This window comes from Apiospora marii (genome assembly GCF_038362585.1).
Source record: "Apiospora marii strain CBS 49790 chromosome Unknown utg000003l_segment0_segment0, whole genome shotgun sequence".
Classification (NCBI taxonomy): Eukaryota; Fungi; Ascomycota; class Sordariomycetes; order Amphisphaeriales; family Apiosporaceae; genus Apiospora; species Apiospora marii.
In genome coordinates, this window is record NW_027117374.1 from 5430709 (window position 1) to 5450874 (window position 20166).

The 20166-nt window shown below is 56.3% G+C and overlaps 7 protein-coding genes across 7 annotated transcripts; 4 read left to right on the top strand and 3 right to left on the bottom strand.

Moving 5' to 3' along the window:
• Nucleotides 1–476: 476 nt before the first annotated feature.
• PG985_005239 (uncharacterized protein) lies at nt 477–1776 on the top strand (the record flags this gene model as incomplete). Its single annotated transcript, XM_066825008.1, has 3 exons — nt 477–922; nt 1020–1416; nt 1480–1776. 3 exons carry the CDS (start codon nt 477–479, stop codon nt 1774–1776), a joined length of 1140 nt encoding a protein of 379 aa, XP_066688168.1.
• A 271-nt stretch (nt 1777–2047) lies between these two features.
• On the bottom strand, nt 2048–3004 carry PG985_005240 (palmitoyl-protein thioesterase precursor protein; the record flags this gene model as incomplete). The annotated part of the gene is made up of 1 exon (XM_066825009.1): nt 2048–3004. One exon carries the CDS (start codon nt 3002–3004, stop codon nt 2048–2050), a length of 957 nt encoding a protein of 318 aa, XP_066688169.1.
• Nucleotides 3005–3760: 756 nt separating this feature from the next.
• On the top strand, nt 3761–5193 carry PG985_005241 (CTD kinase subunit beta; the record flags this gene model as incomplete). Its single annotated transcript, XM_066825010.1, has 3 exons — nt 3761–3963; nt 4029–4236; nt 4291–5193. The coding sequence occupies 3 exons, from the start codon at nt 3761–3763 to the stop codon at nt 5191–5193; spliced, it is 1314 nt and encodes a 437-aa protein (XP_066688170.1).
• A 765-nt stretch (nt 5194–5958) lies between these two features.
• On the top strand, nt 5959–7455 carry PG985_005242 (glycoside hydrolase family 5 protein; the record flags this gene model as incomplete). Its single annotated transcript, XM_066825011.1, has 2 exons — nt 5959–6407; nt 6474–7455. The coding sequence occupies 2 exons, from the start codon at nt 5959–5961 to the stop codon at nt 7453–7455; spliced, it is 1431 nt and encodes a 476-aa protein (XP_066688171.1).
• Nucleotides 7456–11088: 3633 nt separating this feature from the next.
• PG985_005243 (uncharacterized protein) lies at nt 11089–12930 on the top strand (the record flags this gene model as incomplete). The annotated part of the gene is made up of 2 exons (XM_066825012.1): nt 11089–11315; nt 11382–12930. 2 exons carry the CDS (start codon nt 11089–11091, stop codon nt 12928–12930), a joined length of 1776 nt encoding a protein of 591 aa, XP_066688172.1.
• Nucleotides 12931–13455: 525 nt separating this feature from the next.
• PG985_005244 (uncharacterized protein) lies at nt 13456–14342 on the bottom strand (the record flags this gene model as incomplete). The annotated part of the gene is made up of 2 exons (XM_066825013.1): nt 13456–13760; nt 13841–14342. 2 exons carry the CDS (start codon nt 14340–14342, stop codon nt 13456–13458), a joined length of 807 nt encoding a protein of 268 aa, XP_066688173.1.
• Nucleotides 14343–15620: 1278 nt separating this feature from the next.
• On the bottom strand, nt 15621–17651 carry PG985_005245 (MFS-type transporter; the record flags this gene model as incomplete). Its single annotated transcript, XM_066825014.1, has 3 exons — nt 15621–16730; nt 16794–17177; nt 17244–17651. 3 exons carry the CDS (start codon nt 17649–17651, stop codon nt 15621–15623), a joined length of 1902 nt encoding a protein of 633 aa, XP_066688174.1.
• Nucleotides 17652–20166: the final 2515 nt, after the last annotated feature.

The following is a 20166-nucleotide window of genomic DNA, read 5'->3' on the forward strand; positions in this document are numbered from 1 at the left end:
TCCATCATATTGAGGGCGGGGGGTCAGAGTCATGGAATTTGTCTGTGTAGTTCTGAAGGAATACTTAGGCAGTGGTTGGTGATACTACGTTCTTGACAGCCGCATGCACTATGCAATCAAAAGGGACGAGGTTTTCATTAGTCAAACAGATGCCGATGCCGATGCCCGAAAGAATGCTGTTGTCTGGCTGGACAGTCCGTCCCAAAAGTCGCATGCCAGGCACGAAATGAACATGATTGGCCCGCGGCTGGTTGCTCGAGAACTAAGGTTATCTGTTATCGGCCGATAATGCCCGGAAAATCTGCGAGGCCGCTGGCTGATAAGGAAATTTTTGGACGAGAGCAGGCCCCACGTCTAAGAAAGTTTAGTAGCATTGGCTTCAGCGAGAGGACGGATCGCTGGAAAACAACAGTAAAAAACACATCCTCCCAAATCGCCCATATCAACCCTTTTGTTGTAATTCAAAACCGGACAGTATGGCTCCCGCAAAGGATATGGTGCTGCGCTCCGACAGCCAGGTCGTCGCTCCGGTCAGCCCGGAGCAGACCCTGAAGGCGTCCAAGGCGCTGCTGGTGCACATGAAGAAGGCGACCAAGGACAAGGCCGCCAGCGCGACCAAGAAGAACCTGCTCGAGGACGACGAGTCGGCCGCCAACGAGACGCCCATCTGGATGACCGTCACCACCAAGCGCCACATCACCGACAGCAACCGCCTCAAGCCGCACAAGATCACAGTGCCGCACAAGCTCGCGACCGACCCCCAGCTGAGCATATGCCTGATCTCGGCCTCGCCCCAGCGCGCCTACAAGAACCTGGTGGCGTCCGATGACTTCCCGGAGGAGTGGAGGAAGCGCATCGACAGAGTCATTGATCTCACAAAACTGACGGCCAAGTACAAGCGCTACGAGGAGCAGCGCAAGCTGTAAGTAGCCAATTCTTGAACCCCCAGCGGTGCAGATGCGGTCTATCACGCATCCGCTACTCCTTATCCATATTTCTGACATTATGCGCCCCAACAGGTTCGCGGAGCACGACATTTTCCTTGGCGACTCCAGGATCATCAACCGCCTTCCCAAGGCCCTCGGCAAGGTCTTCTACAAGACCACCGCCAAGCGCCCGATCCCCGTCGATCTCCAGTCTCGCGACGAGAAGAAGAGCAAGAAGGCCAGGGGCGACGACTCCATCAACACCTGCACAGCGGCCGAGATGGCCGCCGAGATCGAGAAGTCGGTTAGCGCCGTTCAAGTGCACCTCTCGCCCTCCACCAACACCGCAGTCCGTATCGGTTACGCCGGCTGGACCGCCGAGCAAATAGCCGCCAACGCCGAGGCTGTCGCGAACGAGCTGGTGAAGAAGCTCATTCCCCAACAATGGAAGAACGTCAAGTCGATCTACATCAAGGGACCCGAGTCTGCCGTATGTACCTCCTTTTTCCCAGAAACGCTCACTTTTGAACATGACTAATCTTGCAATTCCTAGGCCCTCCCTATCTGGCTCACCGACGAGCTGTGGCTCGAGGAGAAGGATGTTGTGGCCGACGGCTCCGAGGAGGCCAAGGCCCTGATGGCCCCCGAGAAGGCCAACGTCGGCAAGAAGCGAAAGTCCCTGGACGGTGCTGCTTCCGAGCCCGAGGAGCCCGCCCCTAAGAAGACCAAGAAGAGCAAGCTGTCCGTAAAGGCCGAGACCGCCGGCGACGACTTGGACAAGGAGATTGCTGAGAGGAAGACCAAGCTCAAGAAGCAAAAGGCCGCTGCTAAGAAGGCCGTTGATGTGTAGACAAATTCTGCACGTATTAACTCGCTTTAATTGCGTTTCTGTGGCGTTTTGGGGATACTGCGTCCGTTGGTTTCAAGGCATCGCACGGCGTTCTCGAGAGGGAAAAATCACATAGTCAGGGCCAAGCATATCGCGAATAATACAAGTGTCTTGTGTGTTGTCCTTTCAAAAATAAACTGCACTGCCTGCTGTGAAACAAACTTAAACTACAATCTGCCATGAAAACCCGTAAACGCCAGGCCCGGTTTCAACTTAATGTCTTTCTAGTACTTTACAACTCGCCCATGGTCGCCTCCTTTCCGAACTTCTTTCCGTACGGGCCAAAGTACTCGCTGAAGGTCTCGTTCAACACCTTCTCGGACAGCTGCATGTGGTCGCCGGGAGTGGTCTCGAACTTGAGCCCGCCCTTCCTATCGAGCTCGCGCAGGCCGATCCAGTCCTCGCTGTAGAGCTTCCTAGCGCGCAGGGGCGTGGACTCGGTGCCGTTCACCTCCTCGAACCAGGCCGTCTCCTTGGGCAGGACGGTGGTGTCGTCCTCGAACATGTACATGACGAAGTTCTTGAGGCGGGCGAGGTTCTCGGCGTACGTCTTGTTCTTGAGCACGCGCTCGTTGTTGATGTCGGCGAGGAAGTTGGAGGCCTCGAGGTAGGGATCGAGGTCGGCCGGGTCGCGGAAGTACTGGGCCGGCACGAGGCGGCCCTGCACGTAGGAGCTGAAGGTGTTGCCGTGCAGCAGCGCCATGGCGCCGCGGCAGAGCCAGTCTGTCGCGCCGCAGGCGCGGTAGTCGACGATGCCGTTGTGCTGGCTGCCGAAGGTGACGAGGCTGCGGACCGGGGGCCGGTTGCAGCGCTCGACGTAACCGCGCAGGAACTGTCCGCCCTGCGAGAAGCCGACGGCGTCGATGGCGGGGGCCGTCGACAGGATCGGGTGCGCGGCCAGGTCGGCGCACACCTTTTCGACCTGCTCCGTCACGTTGCCCCAGAAGGTCGCGGTCCGGTCCGCCGAGGCCTGCTCGTCCATCCGCACGTAGTACACGAAGGTGCCCGGGTGCACCGCCTCGGCCAGCTCGCCCACCGACTGCAGGCCCTCGGCCGCGTAGTTGTCGCCCAGGCCGTGCCAGATGACGAGGGGCAGCGGGGTGTCGTCTTCGGGGTCGTCGCGGGGGTGTGGCGAGGAGAGGGCTTGGGTGGTTAGCCCGAGGAGGGCCAGGTTGATGGCGGCGCGCATCGTGGGTTATGGATTAAGGGAGTAGTAGTCTTGGTTACTGTGTATGGTTGTTTTGATTTGATTGTTTTGGTGTTTGTGAATGTTTGGTTTGGAAGTTGGTCCAAGAATGGGTTTCTGTACGGCACTGCCGGTGTATGAGATGGAGAAGTTGAGATGGATGATGTTGTTGATGCAGGGAGCTTACAGGCAGACGGGCCCTGAATAATCCCCATTACGTACCTGACGTTAGCGGCTTGCGCACTCCCCCAGATCGCAGCTGCCTCCAACCGCGGTGCCTCGGTCGCAGCTTCTAATTGGCCAGAGCTCTGGAAACTCGATGTAAGTCGGAGGTTGGTCTACTGACATCCGGGCACAAGCAAGAACTATCACAATGCGTGTTGACCGCTTTATCATGCCAAAATAAGCTGCAAGGCTTGAATGATATCAAAATATCGAAGAATTTCCATATCATTCACTAAGAATCCCAACCCTTTCCTCGTCGACTATGGGAATGGTGCATCTGGCTGCAGGAAGATGAATGTGAAGCGGCAGCCACACTTTTGCACCGCCACAGTCAGAATATCGCTGTTGCTCAACCTCTAGCGCGAAGAGCTTCGACCCGGCTGCACTTATGAATCTTCTACACTACACTCTTTTACAGCAACAATAGCACAAGGAGCAAGGTTCTATGATTACTTTTAAATCGGGCTTTTGAGACTTTGCTGGAAACCTTTGCCAAAAAGCTGTCGGGTTCTTGTCCACATCCATCATCTCAGCATGGCTCCCGCGGCCACGTCGACCGCCGACGATCCCGTTGGCGGCAACAAACCGCGTGGTCCTCATCCTGGTCGCATCATCACCAAGCATGATTTCATCTGCGAGCAGCATATACAGACGCTGACGAAAGGAGTTTCCAAGGAGGAGCAACATCGGTTAGAGGGTGTGGCGCTCATTGAGAGCGCGAGGGAAAACCTTGGGCTGTGAGTTTTTCCCCCCAAGTCGTTACGAGATGAGTTCAGATCTTGATTGCTGACACGGCTCGCAGCCCGGCGAAGACGTTTGCAACGGCTTGCACATTTTGGCACAAATTCCGTCTGCACTATGGGAGGACGGAATTCCCATTCAATGAAGCAGCTCTTACCTGTCTCTGGTTTGCGTGCAAGACAGAGGACACGCAAAAGAAGTCCAAGGAGATCGCCTGCGCATCTTGGAATATCAGCAATCCCAGCGATCAGCGCACACCGGACGACAAGGTGCGAGAACACCGCGTACAATGAACATTTCCGTTTTGCTAACAGGTTTTGCAGGTCTTCGAGAAACGCAGCCAGAGCATGATTGGCATTGAGCGCATGCTTATTGAAACACTCGCATTCAATCTCAATGCTCGATACCCGCTCGGCCTGATGGTGAAACTCATCAAGAAGTTTCTGGCCAAGGAGGAGTGGATGACTGAATTTTACCCCGTGGCATGGGACATGGCTTTTGATATCTACAAAACCTTTGCGCCTCTCAAAAAGACGACCTGGACCGTGGCCTTATCCCTTATCGAGCTTACTTCACGTCTCACCGGTCTGCATAAAGACAAGATTTCCGCCATCAACTGCGAAGAGTACCAGGTATCGCGGGCTCAAATGCTGGAGGTCCTGAGCGACCTGCTCGATCTCTACACCCAAAGCCACAAACACACCCGACTAGGCTCGCGGTATCCCCTGGACAGGTTTATTGAAATCAAGATCGCCATCAATAAGGAGATTGAGGATCGCGCTATTGTGTTCACGTCTTGGTGCGAGGATTGCGCGTACCACTCGCCGTCGCCGCCTTTCCCCCCGGCTAGTCAGGGAGGCATTGGCAGCACTGAAGCCATTACCAAGCGGTTCATTTTCGACCGGGACGCCGCACGCGAGGAGCAGGAAATTACCCGTCCTTACTTTGAGGATGATTTCGAAGAGTACGAAACCGAAGTTGAGGAGGAGGTCCGCCCCGAGCCGGAGAGAACCCGCGATCGCCGGGGTCCTGAACCCAAGCGGCCTTCAGGACCTAGCCATGGGCGTCACGGCGGCAGGCGTGGTGGTGGTGGCGGGGGTGGTTTCGGTCCTCCTGGTCACGGTGGCGGTCATGGTGGGAGGCAGGGTGATGGCGGCGGCTGGCATGGCGGTGGTGGTCGTCGTCGAGAAGGGCGGCGTGGTGGTGGGGGCGGCAACTTCCGCTGAAATACTGTTACAACACGGACGGCATTGGGAATTCGGTCTCTTTTCTAGCAAGAATGCGTTGCATGTGTTCGGCGTCAAACGGTGGGTAGACAAAATTATACCCGGGCCCGGTTGGGCTTCTTCAAGTCAATTGCGTGTTGTCCTGTAAACTACGTACATACTAATTAACCATCACACGTGCATGGCTGCTGGCTTCAAGCTAACTCCTGGGAACGTGTACATCGTCCAATTCACCTGGGCACCTGTCGTACCACGCCTTGAACAACATGTTGGACGTTTCAACCACCTGACTTGCCTAGGTATGGAGCAAAGCTATACGAGCTCTGTTGTCATTTGCGATGCTTCAGCCAATGCCGAAGCTGAAGCCTTTATGGATGGCAAAACTGGGGAAACGGGTATTGGCAAAACTTCCTCCAATCATTGGCTCTACCGGATGATCTTCTCGAATGGATGGCCCCCCCTCGGGCGCGGGTATTTCCACGCGTGAACTTGAACCTTTTGGCTGGTTATGGGAAACGGTACAACCTCAATCTGCACGGATTGCCTCATTGGCTGCTCCATGCTCCCAGGAGCCGGAAGGGTCCTGTCCGCGCTCGTATGGGAGAAAAATGTCTACATGATGAGCCGGGAGATGGGCAGATTGGCGAGGGCGAACATGAGATGATGGGAGCTATAGCTCGGCCATATATACCGGCGATGAAGCTTCGGCTAGGAAGCTTGTATGAGGGGTGATACCTACCTTTTCTGCAACGCAGATCACCGGCCATGGCACCTCTTCTTTCCAAGCTAGTCGCCCTCGGCAGCCTCCTCGCGGGCTTTGCCGCATCCCAGGCGTCCGTGACAGTCGACGTGGGCACCAAGTACCAGCAGATCGACGGCTTCGGCTTTTCCCAGGCCTTCGGCCGGGCGAAGGAGTTCCAAGACGCCCCCGCCTCGACGCGGAAGAAGGCGCTGGACTACCTCTTCAACACCACCACCGGGGCCGGCTTCAGCATCATCCGCAACCGGGTCGGGTCGGGCGGCAAGGGCGACAGCATCCTCCCGAACAGCCCCGGCTCGCCGTCGGGGAAACCGTCCTATGTCTGGGATGGGGACGACCGCGGGCAGTTCTGGTTCACGAAGCAGGCGGCGAGCTATGGGGTCAAGACCATCATCGCCGACGCCTGGAGTGCTCCTGGGTTCATGAAGACTAGTGGCTCCGAGTCTCGTCCTGGGTAAGTCATCCTTGGTGAAGTCTCTACTTCAACCTAAGAACCGCCGAGCTGATCCCGTTACTTTAGGTACCTCTGCGGCACGACAGGCCACTCGTGCAGTTCCGGCGACTGGCGGCAGGCCTACGCCGACTTCCTCATCCAGTACGTAAAGTACTACAACGAGGCGGGCCTCCCCGTCACGCACCTCGGCTTCCTGAACGAGCCCGACTTCGCGCCGAGCTACTCGCAGATGCAGATCAGCAGCAACGCGCAGGAAGCCATCTCCTTCATCCCGACGCTGCACCAGACGGCCGAGGCCGCGGGGGTGAATGTGAGCCTCACCTGCTGCGACGCCATGGGCTGGCAGATGCAGGGCACCTACACGACGGCCCTGGTCAAGGCCGGCTCGACCAAGTACCTGGGCGTCATCACGGGCCACACCTACAGCTCCGACGCGCGCAGCCCGCTGACGCAGACGGGTCTGCCCAAGTGGAACACGGAGGGCGGCCCGGGGGACGGGAACGGCAAGGCGTTCGTGGGGACGTGGTACCGCGGCGGCGCCGACGAGGAAGGGTTCACCTGGGCCCAGAAGATCGCGCGGGCCATGGTCGAGGCGCAGCTCTCGGCCTACCTGTTCTGGGAGGGGTTCGAGATCCGGCAGACGCAGTCGGGGTCCCACCTCGTCGACGCCACCGACGGGGCCAACCCCGTGCCCTCGGGCATCTTCTGGGCCTTCGCCATGTGGTCGCGGCATATCCGGCCCGGGGCCCGGCGCGTCGCGGCGACGGGGGCGCCGGGAGGGGTCATCACGGGGGCGTTTTTGAATGCGGACGGGTCCGTGGTCGTGGTCTTTACGAATACGGGGTCCGGCGCGCAGTCGGTCAAGACGTCTTTTACTGGCGGTGGCGTGGAATCCGGGTCGGCGGCGCCGCAGGCTTGGCTCACGAACCAGGGGAATACGTTTGCGAGTATCGAGGCGAAGGCGGATGGGGGTGCGTTTACGGTGTCCATCCCGGGCCGCAGCGTCGTGACGTTGAAGGTGGCGGGTGGTTCCGGTGGGAAGTCTTAGGGTGCACGAAAATGATTCTCTCGGGATGTTCTAGGAAAATTGAACATCATCATGGGCAAGCAAACGTTATCCTGCCTTGTACCGTAGTAGATAGCTTTTGTCTGCCAACGAGTTCACGGTATATGTCGATATACTATTTCACTTTTGCTGGTCTTATCGGGCGCAATCCTTGCTTTAACCGCAGCAGAAACTCTAAATAACATCGATGGAGATATAAATAAATCCATGTGACAGATCGTGACCATGGGTAGCTGGCTGCGAACCTTCATGTTCATCGCATCTTTCGATGCCTCTCAACCTCATCGCTCTTTACACATCATTGCTGAACTCATCATATCAAAAGTAAGCATGGTTCTGCCAAGATTTGTTACATTACTATATTAGGCGAACGTGTCTCTGCCGAGACCTGTTATGTAATGGCTAGTAAGTGGGACTCGTATTTGTCGAGTGCTTATCCCCTTCATCGCGGTAGCGCGGCTCTTGGTATATTACTTTCCGTGAATGATCGGCAGGCCATTTCCGTCAATCGGTATCAGATGAACAGGCAAGCTCATTCGACTAAATGCCGTATATTGAATAAAACAAGCATCATGCCAATAGCATCAAGTGATCCCTGGTATGTACAGTATAGCGTACTCTGGTGGAAGCAGCGCTTTCGCCACGAAGGGAATAAGAGTCGCTACCTAGGTATCTTACGATCATTCGATTCTCATGCGGCTCAAACGGGGCAGTGTGAGCGGAATCTTGGGTCTCCCAGATCAGCTTGACGTTATTGAGTGCCCGTCGTGACCATAGCTTTGCACGGGACGGCCTTATTAAACCAGTGGGCGCGCGGGCATGGACGGCCAGGTGGTTGGGCAGATTGGCTCGTGTCTCCCCTCGCCCCGACCGTGATTCGCCAGCGACGTGGACGGAGGGACGTTGGCAGCTGCGGCATGGATATACTGCTCCGTATGGAATTCGGGGTTCTGTTTCGGGTCGGGTTTAATGGAAAAAACGTGTGTGTGCAGTGATTTAATTCCAACCTAGGGGACTTGGCAGTGGGCTCGAAGGGACTCGAGGGAGGGGGGGAGGAATGGATCGCAGATCACTTGCAGGACCTAAGAACTCGAGGGAAATGGACAAGTCGAGGCTAGTAGGCTGGTAGGTAGTAACTGCCCAGGCTAATGGGCACGCCCACCGTCAGTGCTCTTTATGCAGGCCCTTTGGCTGTCCAACCAGCGTCGTGGCATTGACGCCTGGATCGCACTTGCCTTGCTATTTTTGTTCCTCGCTAATTCCCAATAACTTGCATTTTAGTGACTATTTTTTCTTTATTTTCCGTCGTCCAATCTACCAGACCACTTAATCGCACATCCACAGCATCATCACCAGTTGGATGGGCCAACAAAGTGTCATCTCATCCTAGGTTTAGCTTCCCTTCATTCCGTAACTCCAGGGATGGCCCATGCTGCGAATTCCCTTGTCATCTCGGTCCCTTCAAAGTGCGTGCGGAAACGCAATGTCGCGTGTAGATCAAGGACTGGTAGGTAGTAAGTTGGTTGGCCTCCTTCCCTCGGTGTACGAGATCGAATAAGCGCGCTCCCAACCATCAAACACAAGCAAGCAATACGACAACGCCCCGGCGCTCACCCGTTCATCACGAGACCTGGGCACCGAGAAACTCGGTTCACTGTTCAGGGCGCAATCCAAGCGGCGGTGTGCGCCGCATCGCTGACCAGTGGGCAGGCAAAGTACTGGATGGCAGCAGGACACGCAGTTGCGCAGGCGCCGATCCCGTTTAAATAAAAATGGCGCTTGGCGAAACCGGTGGTTATCCATCGGCCTGCCTCCTACGCCCCCCCTCCCCATCTGCCATCCCCGACAATACCTGCGAATTTCCAAGTAACAGAGTCGTGGATCATTCCTGCCACTGCGAGGACTGGACTGCGACAGGCCGACAGGCAGGCCATTTAGCAGGCTAGGTGCATATGTACATGTACCTAATCAAATGGGACGACGATCCATCCGATCTAAAAAGTCTCATCCATTCATTTGTCATCTGAACGAGTCCCACCGACAGGCGACAGTAGCAGATGGATTTTAATTTTGCATCTTGATAATGACTGCATCGGCGGGGAGTCTCGGCTCTACCTATCGTTGGCCGTCCCGAGAAAGAGATACAGCGATTCCCCAAAGACTGTGTGTGCGTCACAGAGGTCACCAGATCCGAGCTCAATCACACGAGCTCAGGTCGCTTTAGGGTCACTTGGAGAAATTCTTAAAGTAGTAGTAGCCCTGGAGGGAACTAAAATAACGGGGTCACGTCATTGGCTTTCGGCCGCGACTGCGGGCAGGTGGGCAAACAGTAACGACCTGGGGATGTTTTGAGGGAGGGGGGGCCTGAGGGGGCGCGGTTGTATTCCCAGCCTGCAGCCATCGAATCATCGCCATCCAACACATTTAAGCCTCATCCGCCAAGACAAACTACAGGGACTCGCTCTACCCTGCCCTTGTACCCAAGTAGCAATCTCACCGCCAGCGTGCAGCCCTCGAGCGATTCCTGCGCCCAAAAACGCTCCGTCTCTCACGCTGCTGCATGTGTCGCCCTTGCCCGTTGAAGTCGACGGTACATTCGCGAAGTAGCCATCGGCTTAAGGGATCCCTACCTAGGTAGTCGGAAAGCCTAGCAGGCCACCAAGCACTTTGATGACCACTTAGGCTCAGGAACACAAATTGAATAATCCCGTATTACCTACACAGCAGTAATTGTCACCAACGGGCCAGCGAGGGAAAAGTCGATTTTAATGGATTCCGTGCAGCAGCAATGGGAGGTACCAACTTCCTGCATCCAGTAGGGAAAGCGAGACGAGGCCTCGAAAAACAACGCGGGCAGTTCGGTTCGGCTGTACATGCCCGTTCTTATGTGGAACCACTTGATCTCATGGCAATTTGCCAACTTTTCTTTCTTTTCCCTACCTGGATTCTGGGGTTGGGTTGATCATCAAGCCGATTCGTGTTTTTTTGTGTTTTTGCTTAATGCTGACCCATTCCTTTTTTTATGGTCGCCATCGACCTACCGCTTGATTCTCCCATCTTGCATGCACACTTGAGAGTTTGGGGCGTGGGAGTTTATGTATCTGGCACGCTCTTGAGCATATCATCCTAAAGGTAAACTCTTGTTTTCCCGCCAGCCACCACACACACAGCTGCACGGCGCGTAGGCTTGGATCGAAATAACATATACAACCAACCTACTACCACATCCAAGTACGATCCCGCCCCGGGCTTGGCTCGCTTTTTCACTTTTGCTGGCTTGGTCATCATCCTACGACACTTGTGGACGCCCTTCCCGCACGGCACTCGCTCACCCACACCCTTTACTTACATTCCCTCGCTCACCCGGGAAAAGACACACATACATCCCCGTGTGTCATCTTTCGAACCACTTGACTGAGGACGTCGTCGACTACTACTACCACCGCATCTAGAGAGAAGAACCTGTGCATCTTGTTCTCATGTCCCGGATGCAACAACGGTATCCTCTTCCTCACCACCGCCGGAGCTACTTCGAGGAATCACGACGTTTGAGATGCTGAGTCTGTTGATCTGGTCATCGCTTCATGACCCGAGCTGGCCCAAGCTATTCACAAAATGGCCCATCAGCCTAATCCCGCCTTTGCAAAGCTCGTCGTCTCCAGAATAGCAAACGGTACCGACGATGGCGTCGACAAGAACCCCGACGGGTTGCCTGTCAGCTTCACCCCCCACACGCTCTATATACTGGAGTCTGTCTCGTTATCTCTCTCGACCATCAGCGTCTTCGCCGCCCTTGTCGCCTTCTACTGGTTTGTGAGGATGCGACGCAGCTTTCGGCAAGAGTAAGTCTTGTGCCCCACCAGACTTGTCCGGCCTCGTCCACCCATGGCTAACATCGTGCGTTTTAGTTTGATCATGCTGCTGATCCAGAGTGACATGATGAAGGCGTTTTGGTTGATGTTATGTCCCATCGTCTACTTCATCCAGGGGACCCCCGTGGACACATCTGACACCTTGTGCCAAGTGAGCGCGTTCTTTCTCACCTCCGCCATCGAGGCCTCCGACATCGCGGTCCTCATGGTCGCCATCCATTCGGCACTGTTCATCCTCAGGCCGCAGCGGTCTGGCGGTGAAAACGGCCTTTACCCCTACCGGCGGTACGCGTATGCCGCCTGGTTCGTCATCCCCTTAATCCTGGCGGCCATTGTGCCCATTACCGGACAGCGATACGTGAATACCGGTCCGCATTGCTATCTGCCGGTGCAGCCGCTGTGGTACCGCATGGCGTTGAGCTGGGTCCCGCGGTATATCATCTTTGCCGTCATCATCTGCACCTACTCGGGCTTATATCTTTTCCTCGGGTTTCGCTTCTACCGGCTGCAGCTGGATCAAAGGCGCGCCAGCACCAACACCGCGCCATCGAATTTCAGGAGCCATGTCAAGTGCATGACGACGCGAGCCCGCGAGCCGCCACCGACTCCAACCCTGGCGTCTCACGGTCTTCTAGGCCCTTCTCCGCCGCGTTCGGCCGCCGATCAGCAACCCGAGTATCGAGAACGCCACCAGTCTATCACGTCCACCGTCAGCACCCTCAAGCTCGACGACAGAGCGCCACACATGACGCAGCTGCGAAAAAGCCAGAGCGAGCCGGTGCCTTGGAATTGGGTGGAATCGGACTTCCAGGCCCTGTCCCACCCTCAGACGCGGCAGTTCGGTCTAGACTCGGCTTCTCCCACCACAGTTTCTTTCGCCCTCGACGCATCAGGAATTACACCGCCAGAACCCGTGCTGCGGGATGCCCAGAAAGAAGAGGGACTCGAGATGGACCATTCAGACACGCCCTGGCAACAGCGCAGTGGAGGGGCTGACCGCTCCGCACGTAACCCCTCCTGGCCGCTGCGCAACGGTGGATCCTCCACACAACCATTTACCCGGCCCGCAAATTTAACCTCGTCATCGTCCATCCATCTGACCCAGTCGGTCACTGAGGATGCGCTGTACCAGTCGCGGATGAAGATGCGTAAGCAGCTCCGCCTTTTATTCGTCTACCCTCTGATGTACATCATCACGTGGATCGCGCCCTTCGTCTCGCACATCTGGACGACAGCCGACCCCGAGCACCAGGAGCAGCCTTTTGGTCTCTTGCTCACAAGTGTGGCAAGCCTCTGCATCGGCGCCGCCGTCGACTGCTGCTTCTTCTCGTCGTGGGAGCAGCCCTGGCTGCACCTCCAGGGGGGTTTTATCGAGGGGTTCGCCAGAAGAGTTAGTTTCGGTACACATAAAAAGACTATGGGCCGAACGAGGGAAGAACAACTACGGGACGCCAGCGCGGCGCTGGATCGCCGAAACCAAGAGAACGCCGAGCGCGAGGCCGCAGCGGCTTTGCAGGGGGAACGGTCGGCACCACGCGCAAGGGAGTGGTGGGATACCCTCGACGAAGAGGAAATCGGCTTATGAGGTGGGACGGGGGCATTTATCTATGGGAACACAGGGGGAAACATACTGGGATCTTGCCATACTTTGCATTTTCTTGCATTGAAAAAGGGGGGAGGGGCGGAAGGGGAGCATTTACACTTAGCGGGCGTTTACAGCGGCATACGGCTCATCGCGCAGCATCACGGGGCTGAAGCATAAGAGCGGCGTCTGGCACATCATAACGACTTTACGACTCTGCTATTTAGGGAGATACCACACCATTTGCATGGGGCACATGGAATTATAGCATACATACATACGCGGGCGGCATCACGACACCTCATCTATACGGGGGCATAATATATATACAAAATCTATTCGAGGACAACCTCGACACACACTTATAACGCCTTTCCGTCTTCTGCCATGCTGATGTGAGAAATTCGTAGTATATACAGAATTTACGATTGATGGCCCACGGGTGTGCCCTGACCCAGCCAGCCACGTCTATTGTGGTACCGCCACCCAGACCCAGAAATAAAAGAGAGTTAAACACTGTTATTGCCATTATTCCCGCAGGAACCGGAGGAACGCCCGGGCGATGGCGACGCCGTCGTGGGCGTTGGCGACGCGGCCCATGGCGTCCTCGAAGACGCCGTCGGGGAGGATGCCGCCCTTGTGGCGCAGCTCGAGGATCTCGCGCACCATGTCCTCGGTGAACTCGGGGTGGCCCTGCAGGGCGATCATGCGCCGGGGCACGTACATGGCCTGCGTGGCGCAGACGGCGGTGTGGGCCAGGGGGATGGTGCCGGGGGGTACTCGTGGATGATGTCCCGGTGCATGTGGTGGATTTTCTGGTACGGGAGTATGATCTGTTAGTTGAGTCCAGGTGAATGGGGGTCGGTCTTTTCTGTGCGAAGGGGGAAAAGAGAAAGAAGAAGAGAAAAAAAACGTACCAGGGTCTCGCCGCCAAAGATGCGCTTGCCCTCGTCCGTGAGGACCATGTCGACGACGCTGAGCTCCCAGCCGCGGTCGCTGCGGCCGACGGGGGCGCCCATGGCGCGGCCGACGATCTGGTGGCCGAAGCAGACGCCGATGACGCGGACGGGGGCGCGGCCGCCCTCCTCTCTGGCCGGCTGCTCGAGCAGGCGCTTGGTGTAGGCGACGAGCCGCAGGATCCACTCGTCGTCCTCGAAGGCCGAGTGCTTGGACCCCGTGATGAGGACCGCGTCGAGCGTCTCGGGGTCCGGGTACGACGAGAGGTCGTGGACGACGTCGTGGGAGGAGAGGGTCAGCTGCGACTCGAGCGGCTCGGGCGCGCAGGCTTGGCGGAAGAGGTGCGCGAAGACGGACCCGTAGGTGCCGTACTTGGCCAGGACGCCGGGGACGGGGGTGTCGGCTTCGAGGACGGCGAGGCGGAGGGGCCGGTGGGCGGGGGTTGCTTCGGAGCCCATGTTTGCGTTCGTGCGTTTGTTTATAGGGGGTTTGCTGGAGGTTGCGATGTCGGTGTTGGGGCGCAAGCGCGAGCAGATAGATATTTACCAAAGGATGGGCGTATATATGCGACTGGATACCTCCAACGATGATCAACAGAACAAAGAATCACTTGTATATATAAGGAATGTGAAAAAAGCGCTCAATTGGTGTTCTCGTGACTTTATCAATTCGTCCTCCCTGGCAATCAGCAAAAGCGCCTTGAGTTGTTCCCAGTGTCTATCCTGCCAGCCGCTATCTGGGATGGGATGCGATCACGCTGGGACTTTGCCCCGCACCGTTACGCCACCGGCGCGGGGCCCGGAGGGGTCCTTTGCGAGTAGCGTCCATTTAGTTGGCAGGCACGTATCTGGCACTAACGCTGTGGAATTCGACTCGAGTCAGTAGGGTGTCGGCTGCCCCCCGCGCTGGTAACCAGCCACGAAGGAAGAGAGAAAAAGACTGCGAGGATCGCGGGGATGCTTCAGAGGATGAATGGATGATGGTATGGGCGGGAGCTGAAAGATGGGGACTAATAGGGGAATTGGCATCGGAAATCGGTAGGTAAGCGAGCATGTGATCTGATGTGGGCAAGCAGGTGGCGCGTACCTGCCGTCCAACTGACAGGTCTCAGCCTCCGTAAGCGAGCTGACATCGGACCGGGGGACCGGCTAGGCAAGGGCCGATTGAGCAAAAGGAAATACTCATCTCGGCATTGCGACGGGTAGGTTTCATCGTTTTTCTTTTGCCAGTTGCTCGGAGCTGATTAAACAGTGTGGATGTCTGATGATTCACCTAGGTGAGGCAAGTTGGGCACTCAAGTGGCAGGCACGGTCTGCACCGCAGCAATATGGATGCACTTACCCAAACGTCTTGACAATATTATTCCATAATCCATCATTACAGTAATTGAGTTCTGGTTCTTCGTCCCGCAACTCTTCCTTGCGGCTCACCATATCCCGTATACGAGTAATGCCATTGTCGATCAAACACACCTACGAACGGTTCCGTCGCTGCTAGTCCGCCCTCGGATGAGAGCAGACGGGACGATCAGTCAAAAGCTGAGGGTACAATCAGGCAGAATGAGATGTATGAGAATGAGATTGATACACTATCAGGCTATGAAACAGAGAGTAGTTGATGGCTACCTGTGGACTGTGTGCTCCATCGCAGTATTCATCCTGTGGTTCAAACCCAGCGTCTTGGCATTCTTTCCCTTACTTGGTATTCCATCTTTTCCTCCTCCTTTTTCTTCGGAATCAGTCTACGTCGAAGAAGCTCACTTGCTTCCCGAGGAAATTCAAATCGACGGACCCCATCACTTTGCCATCGAGCCTCAGGATGGAATTGCCCCACATCCACCACACGGCAGCGACGGCCATGGCGAGGAAGATCTGGGTGATGCCCATGCCAAGCGCCACCGACCTGAGGCCGTCCGCGGCCCAGATGGCGTTGGGGAGACCCGAAATGAAAGCACCGGTCACAAGATTTCGCCAACAAATGAGACCGCCGTTCATATCGGCGGTATTGCGCAGTCCTATGGTAAGATTGGAAGATGTGTATGCCGCCGATCGTTGGATCATGGGCCGGGCCGTCGACTCGAGACACATGACGCCCACCGCCAAAAGTCCCAAAAGGAACGAGACGGCCGGCAAGCTCAGCTTCGAACCGGCGGCGCCCACTACAGCGATCACCACCTGGCTCTGGCCGCCCGAGACGTATAGGCCGAACCCGAGAAGACCAATGGAAACGAGCACGGTGGCGACGCCAATCAGACCCACGTGGACCTTGGGGGTGAAGCGCTTCAAGAAGTAGCCGGTGCCCAGCGCTCCAATTATGCCGGGAGCGAGAAGGGCCGGTCCTGTCATCAGAGCACCGACGGCTCCAGTGGAGGCCATGTACGGCATGACGCTGAAAAGCATGGAAAGCGAGCTTGCGAAACTCCAGAAGGCGGCCTGAGGAAGCACGGTGACGACGAAGAGCAGGAAGACCGTAGGCGCGACCGTGGCGCGGGGGACCTGCAGAGCCAATGTGAGTTTTGTGCCGCGCGTTTCGTACGACCAGGGCTTCATGGTGTCCATGTATCTCTTGATGGCATCCACGCTCAAGTTGATGGTGGGGAACTTGGCTTGCTGCCCTTGCACATCAAGCGGTGAGCCTGCTCCAGCGGCTACTTGGTCAAATGCGGTCTCGGGGGCGGCGAATATCACCAGCAGCACGCCGATCGCCAGAAACGCGTTCAGAATCTGGTATTGGACAGCAAACCCCGTGGAACCGGCCGAGGCAACACCGCCGAGCAGCGGCCCTCCCCATGTCGTGGCGACCGAGATGACATTAGAAATTATGATCCGAGGCTCCAGCTCGTGCTCCTGTGGTTGGTGTGTTAGCAACCCGCCATCATCTCCAGCGTGACGTGTCGGAGTGCTGCTTACGAAGAATGTGTCCTGCAAAGAGCCGAGGACAAGGCTTTCGAACACGCCCCATCCCATGCCCTGGAACACCCGCGATGCCATGTTTTGGCCATAGCTATCCACCACCTGCGAGCCCCAAACCACACCGATCCAAAGGAGTGTCGTGGCAGCCAGATAGACCGGCCGCTTTCCGTACAGTTTCGCCACGACGAGGCCCGAAGCTCCAGCAAGAGCGGACACCATGAGCGGGACACCAGTTAATGCTACAGCTGCAGTATACGACACACCGTTCCTTATGGAAATAGGGCCGTTTACGCTGACGAAAATGGTCTTCAAGACCCCGATCAGCGCTGTCATGTAGACAAGAGCCAGATAGTTGAGGTTCTTCCTCCACATGGGCCAATTCTGCGCGCAATGTCAGATGCTATCTCGAGTGGTTGGTCCCACGAAGCAAGGGGGCATGCAACTCACCAGAGGGTCCTCGGGATCGTCGCTAGGCTGCGGTATCAGCTCCACCCGCGCGAACCGTCCCGTGCCGTACTTGATGCTGCGTTTCGAGACCCAGCTCGTCAACGAGAGCCGCTTGGTCGAGGCGGTCATGGGCCGGTAGTCGTCTTTGGAGACGGGCCGAGGCGGCCGATCTGCCGATTTGCTCATCGGCAATTGTGTGATTACGTCCTGCTCTTCGCCGCCGCCCACCAGCGTCCCGGGATGGGCGGTACTGCTGGCCCTCCTCGAAGATGCCGCGCTCGACGGACGACTGGAGTATGGGGTATAGGAACTGTACTGGTCCGGTTGAGAATAAGCCTCGGCGGCGGGTGGCTGGTACGTCCTCGGAGGCGGCGCGAAGCCGTTCGCTTCTCGATCCATATCGGCCATGGTGATTATTCTTCCCCCCTCTCGGTTCTTGCCGCACTGTTGAATTAGATGAAATAAGGAAAAGGCCGGGTCGAATTCCAACCAAGTTGGCCGGCGTGCAAACGAAGGGATCGAGGAAGATCGACTTCCCAGGAAAATGAAGCGATTAAATTATATATATTTCGTCAAGAAGATAAGACCGCCGGGGCCGAAAGAAGGGAATGCAAGGAAACGGCGAGACACTATTATGAGACGACCATGCAGTTACCTGTAGGGACTGTCGTAGAGGCCTCTTCAAAACACCAACCCAAGGATGATGTTTGCAGAGATTCCTTTTTTACCGGTCTGCCGCTTCTGCATCATGGGGGCAACATTGGAGGGAAAGCGTAAGAGGTCAGAGAGTGCGTCTTCTGTCATCCTTTTTCCTCTTGGATCTCCCTCTTACCTCCGGGACAAGGGCAGGGTGGGATTTGCGGTTGACAGCCCTGCAACATGGCGAGCGAACCGGTGGGTGGGGTCGGGTCATCATCCCTGTCGACGATCATACTTGAGAGCTGCAACCTGGAGGTCAAGGTGGGTTTTTGGCCGCTGGCGGCGTTACAGGAGATCATAGCAGAGTTCCTAGTATGTGCCAGTGCCTAAACTTGGGTTTGGGGGTTGCATAACCAAGGCTCGTGAGGCGTGACTCGGGAGTCACCTATGGACATTTTTACTCGGATATTCCTGGTAGGGGAGAGGCTGAAACACGTGCGGGGTGGATGAGCTGTCGAGGCTCGAGATTGGCAGACAGTCATCACATATCTTTGGGATGACAGGACAGACAACAAGGCGAGGGGATTTGTCAAGGAATGAATTTGAGATACAGTAGGAGAAAGTCAAGGCGATAAGCTGCAGAGGTCTCTCGATTGCCTATACAGATGCTCGAGCCTATACGCATCGCCAACTGCCATTTATACGCCGCGGCTGAATGGCTAGCAGCTGGGGCTCACGGTCCAGTTGGTTTTCAGGCTGCGCAGGCCTGAGCCACTGCCGGGATCAGTGCTGGATGTACAACTAATAAAGCATAACCGGCATGCAGCTTCAGCGTTGCCGCGAGGGGAGGCTTAGATGGTTTCCGGTGAATCGGACCTCACAACTCGAACCGATCTATATTCATCGCTGGGGCGGATAGTTTTTTATTTCCGGTAAACTTTATCTCAATGGCCTTGGACGCAGGTCATATGCAGGAGAATAATGCCAAATGCTGAAGAAAGAAAGCCTTGATTTGGGGCCAAGAGCTATGCGCGCCTGTCGGTAACTATCCACACCGAAGGGGACGCTGTATACCTACCTGCCTGCCGTTAAATAAGTAGGTTGATCAGCCGCTTGGAACACACAACTCTTGCGTATGCGCCCAGGTCTTTTTCGACAAAAACGCAGGTCAAGATGTGATGCGCCTTCATACGCGTATGTTTACACACACACCCAAACGAAAGTGACGTGTCCACCTGAACTAATGGGCAGGTGTTGCAGTTTGTTGCAGATCTCCATTGTCTCAAGGGATGGATGTCGGGGCCTGGGGGTGTGCCTGGTCGGAGCCGGGGTCACGGCCAAAAGCGAACAGGGCATTTATTCGCGGGCGCGTTCGTTCGCCCACTTTTAAGTCGTCTGATTACATGGCGAGAGAGACGAGCCGCATTACCTCCCCTTCAATTCCCTGGCTGGTAGGGATGGACCAGCCTGGAGTGTTTGCGATTGGCTTGTTAGCACGCCCGCAGCCCACCGTATTTGAACCCACCACCTCCTCCTCCCATCGCATAACACACAGACAGCCGTTTCTGCTGCTGCTGCTGTCACGATCTCTCTCTCTTTCTCTCTCCCACTTGTCAAGAGCTGCCCGTCATGCCCACTTTGACAGCAACTTGACATCAGATGGAAAATCCAAACGCAATGTGAATGTTTGACAGCCTAGACTGCGCGGACCACATTTGCCTAATGGAGGAGCCACGCCGTGCTCTAGAGGGGTTGCGATTGGCGCCGCAGACTCTCTCGCGCCCTGCCTCTGGCTCTGGCTGCTCACTCATCACACGGGTCTCGTTCGCTCCGTGAGTTGGACTCCTCCGGGCTCCGGCTCCCGGACAACGTTGCGTTTGATTCACCGATGCTCGTCACCTTGCATGTTCATGCAAAGATGGCCGGAAACGTTTCGGCATGAAGACCAACAATATGCAATCGATTGACTTCTGTAGTTTCTCTCTTTGAGAGAACAAGCAAGATCATTTCTTCTTTACTTCTCGGTGCATCCGCGCCCAGGGTACCGGCGATGTCGCAATCAACCGTCTCGCCAAGAGAACCACAGCTGTCAGTCTTGCACCAGCGAGCCACCCCGAATACCACCGAAGACTTCTCTTTTCTGGAGCTGGAGCCTTCGCCTCTTCCGCAAACCAGAACGCAAACGGCCCAGACACCGGGGAATGCCATCACATGCGCCTGCGCTCAAGCCGCAAACTGGTTTTCTGCGTTGCATCGCGCGAGCGATATTCCGGTGTTTTGGTCG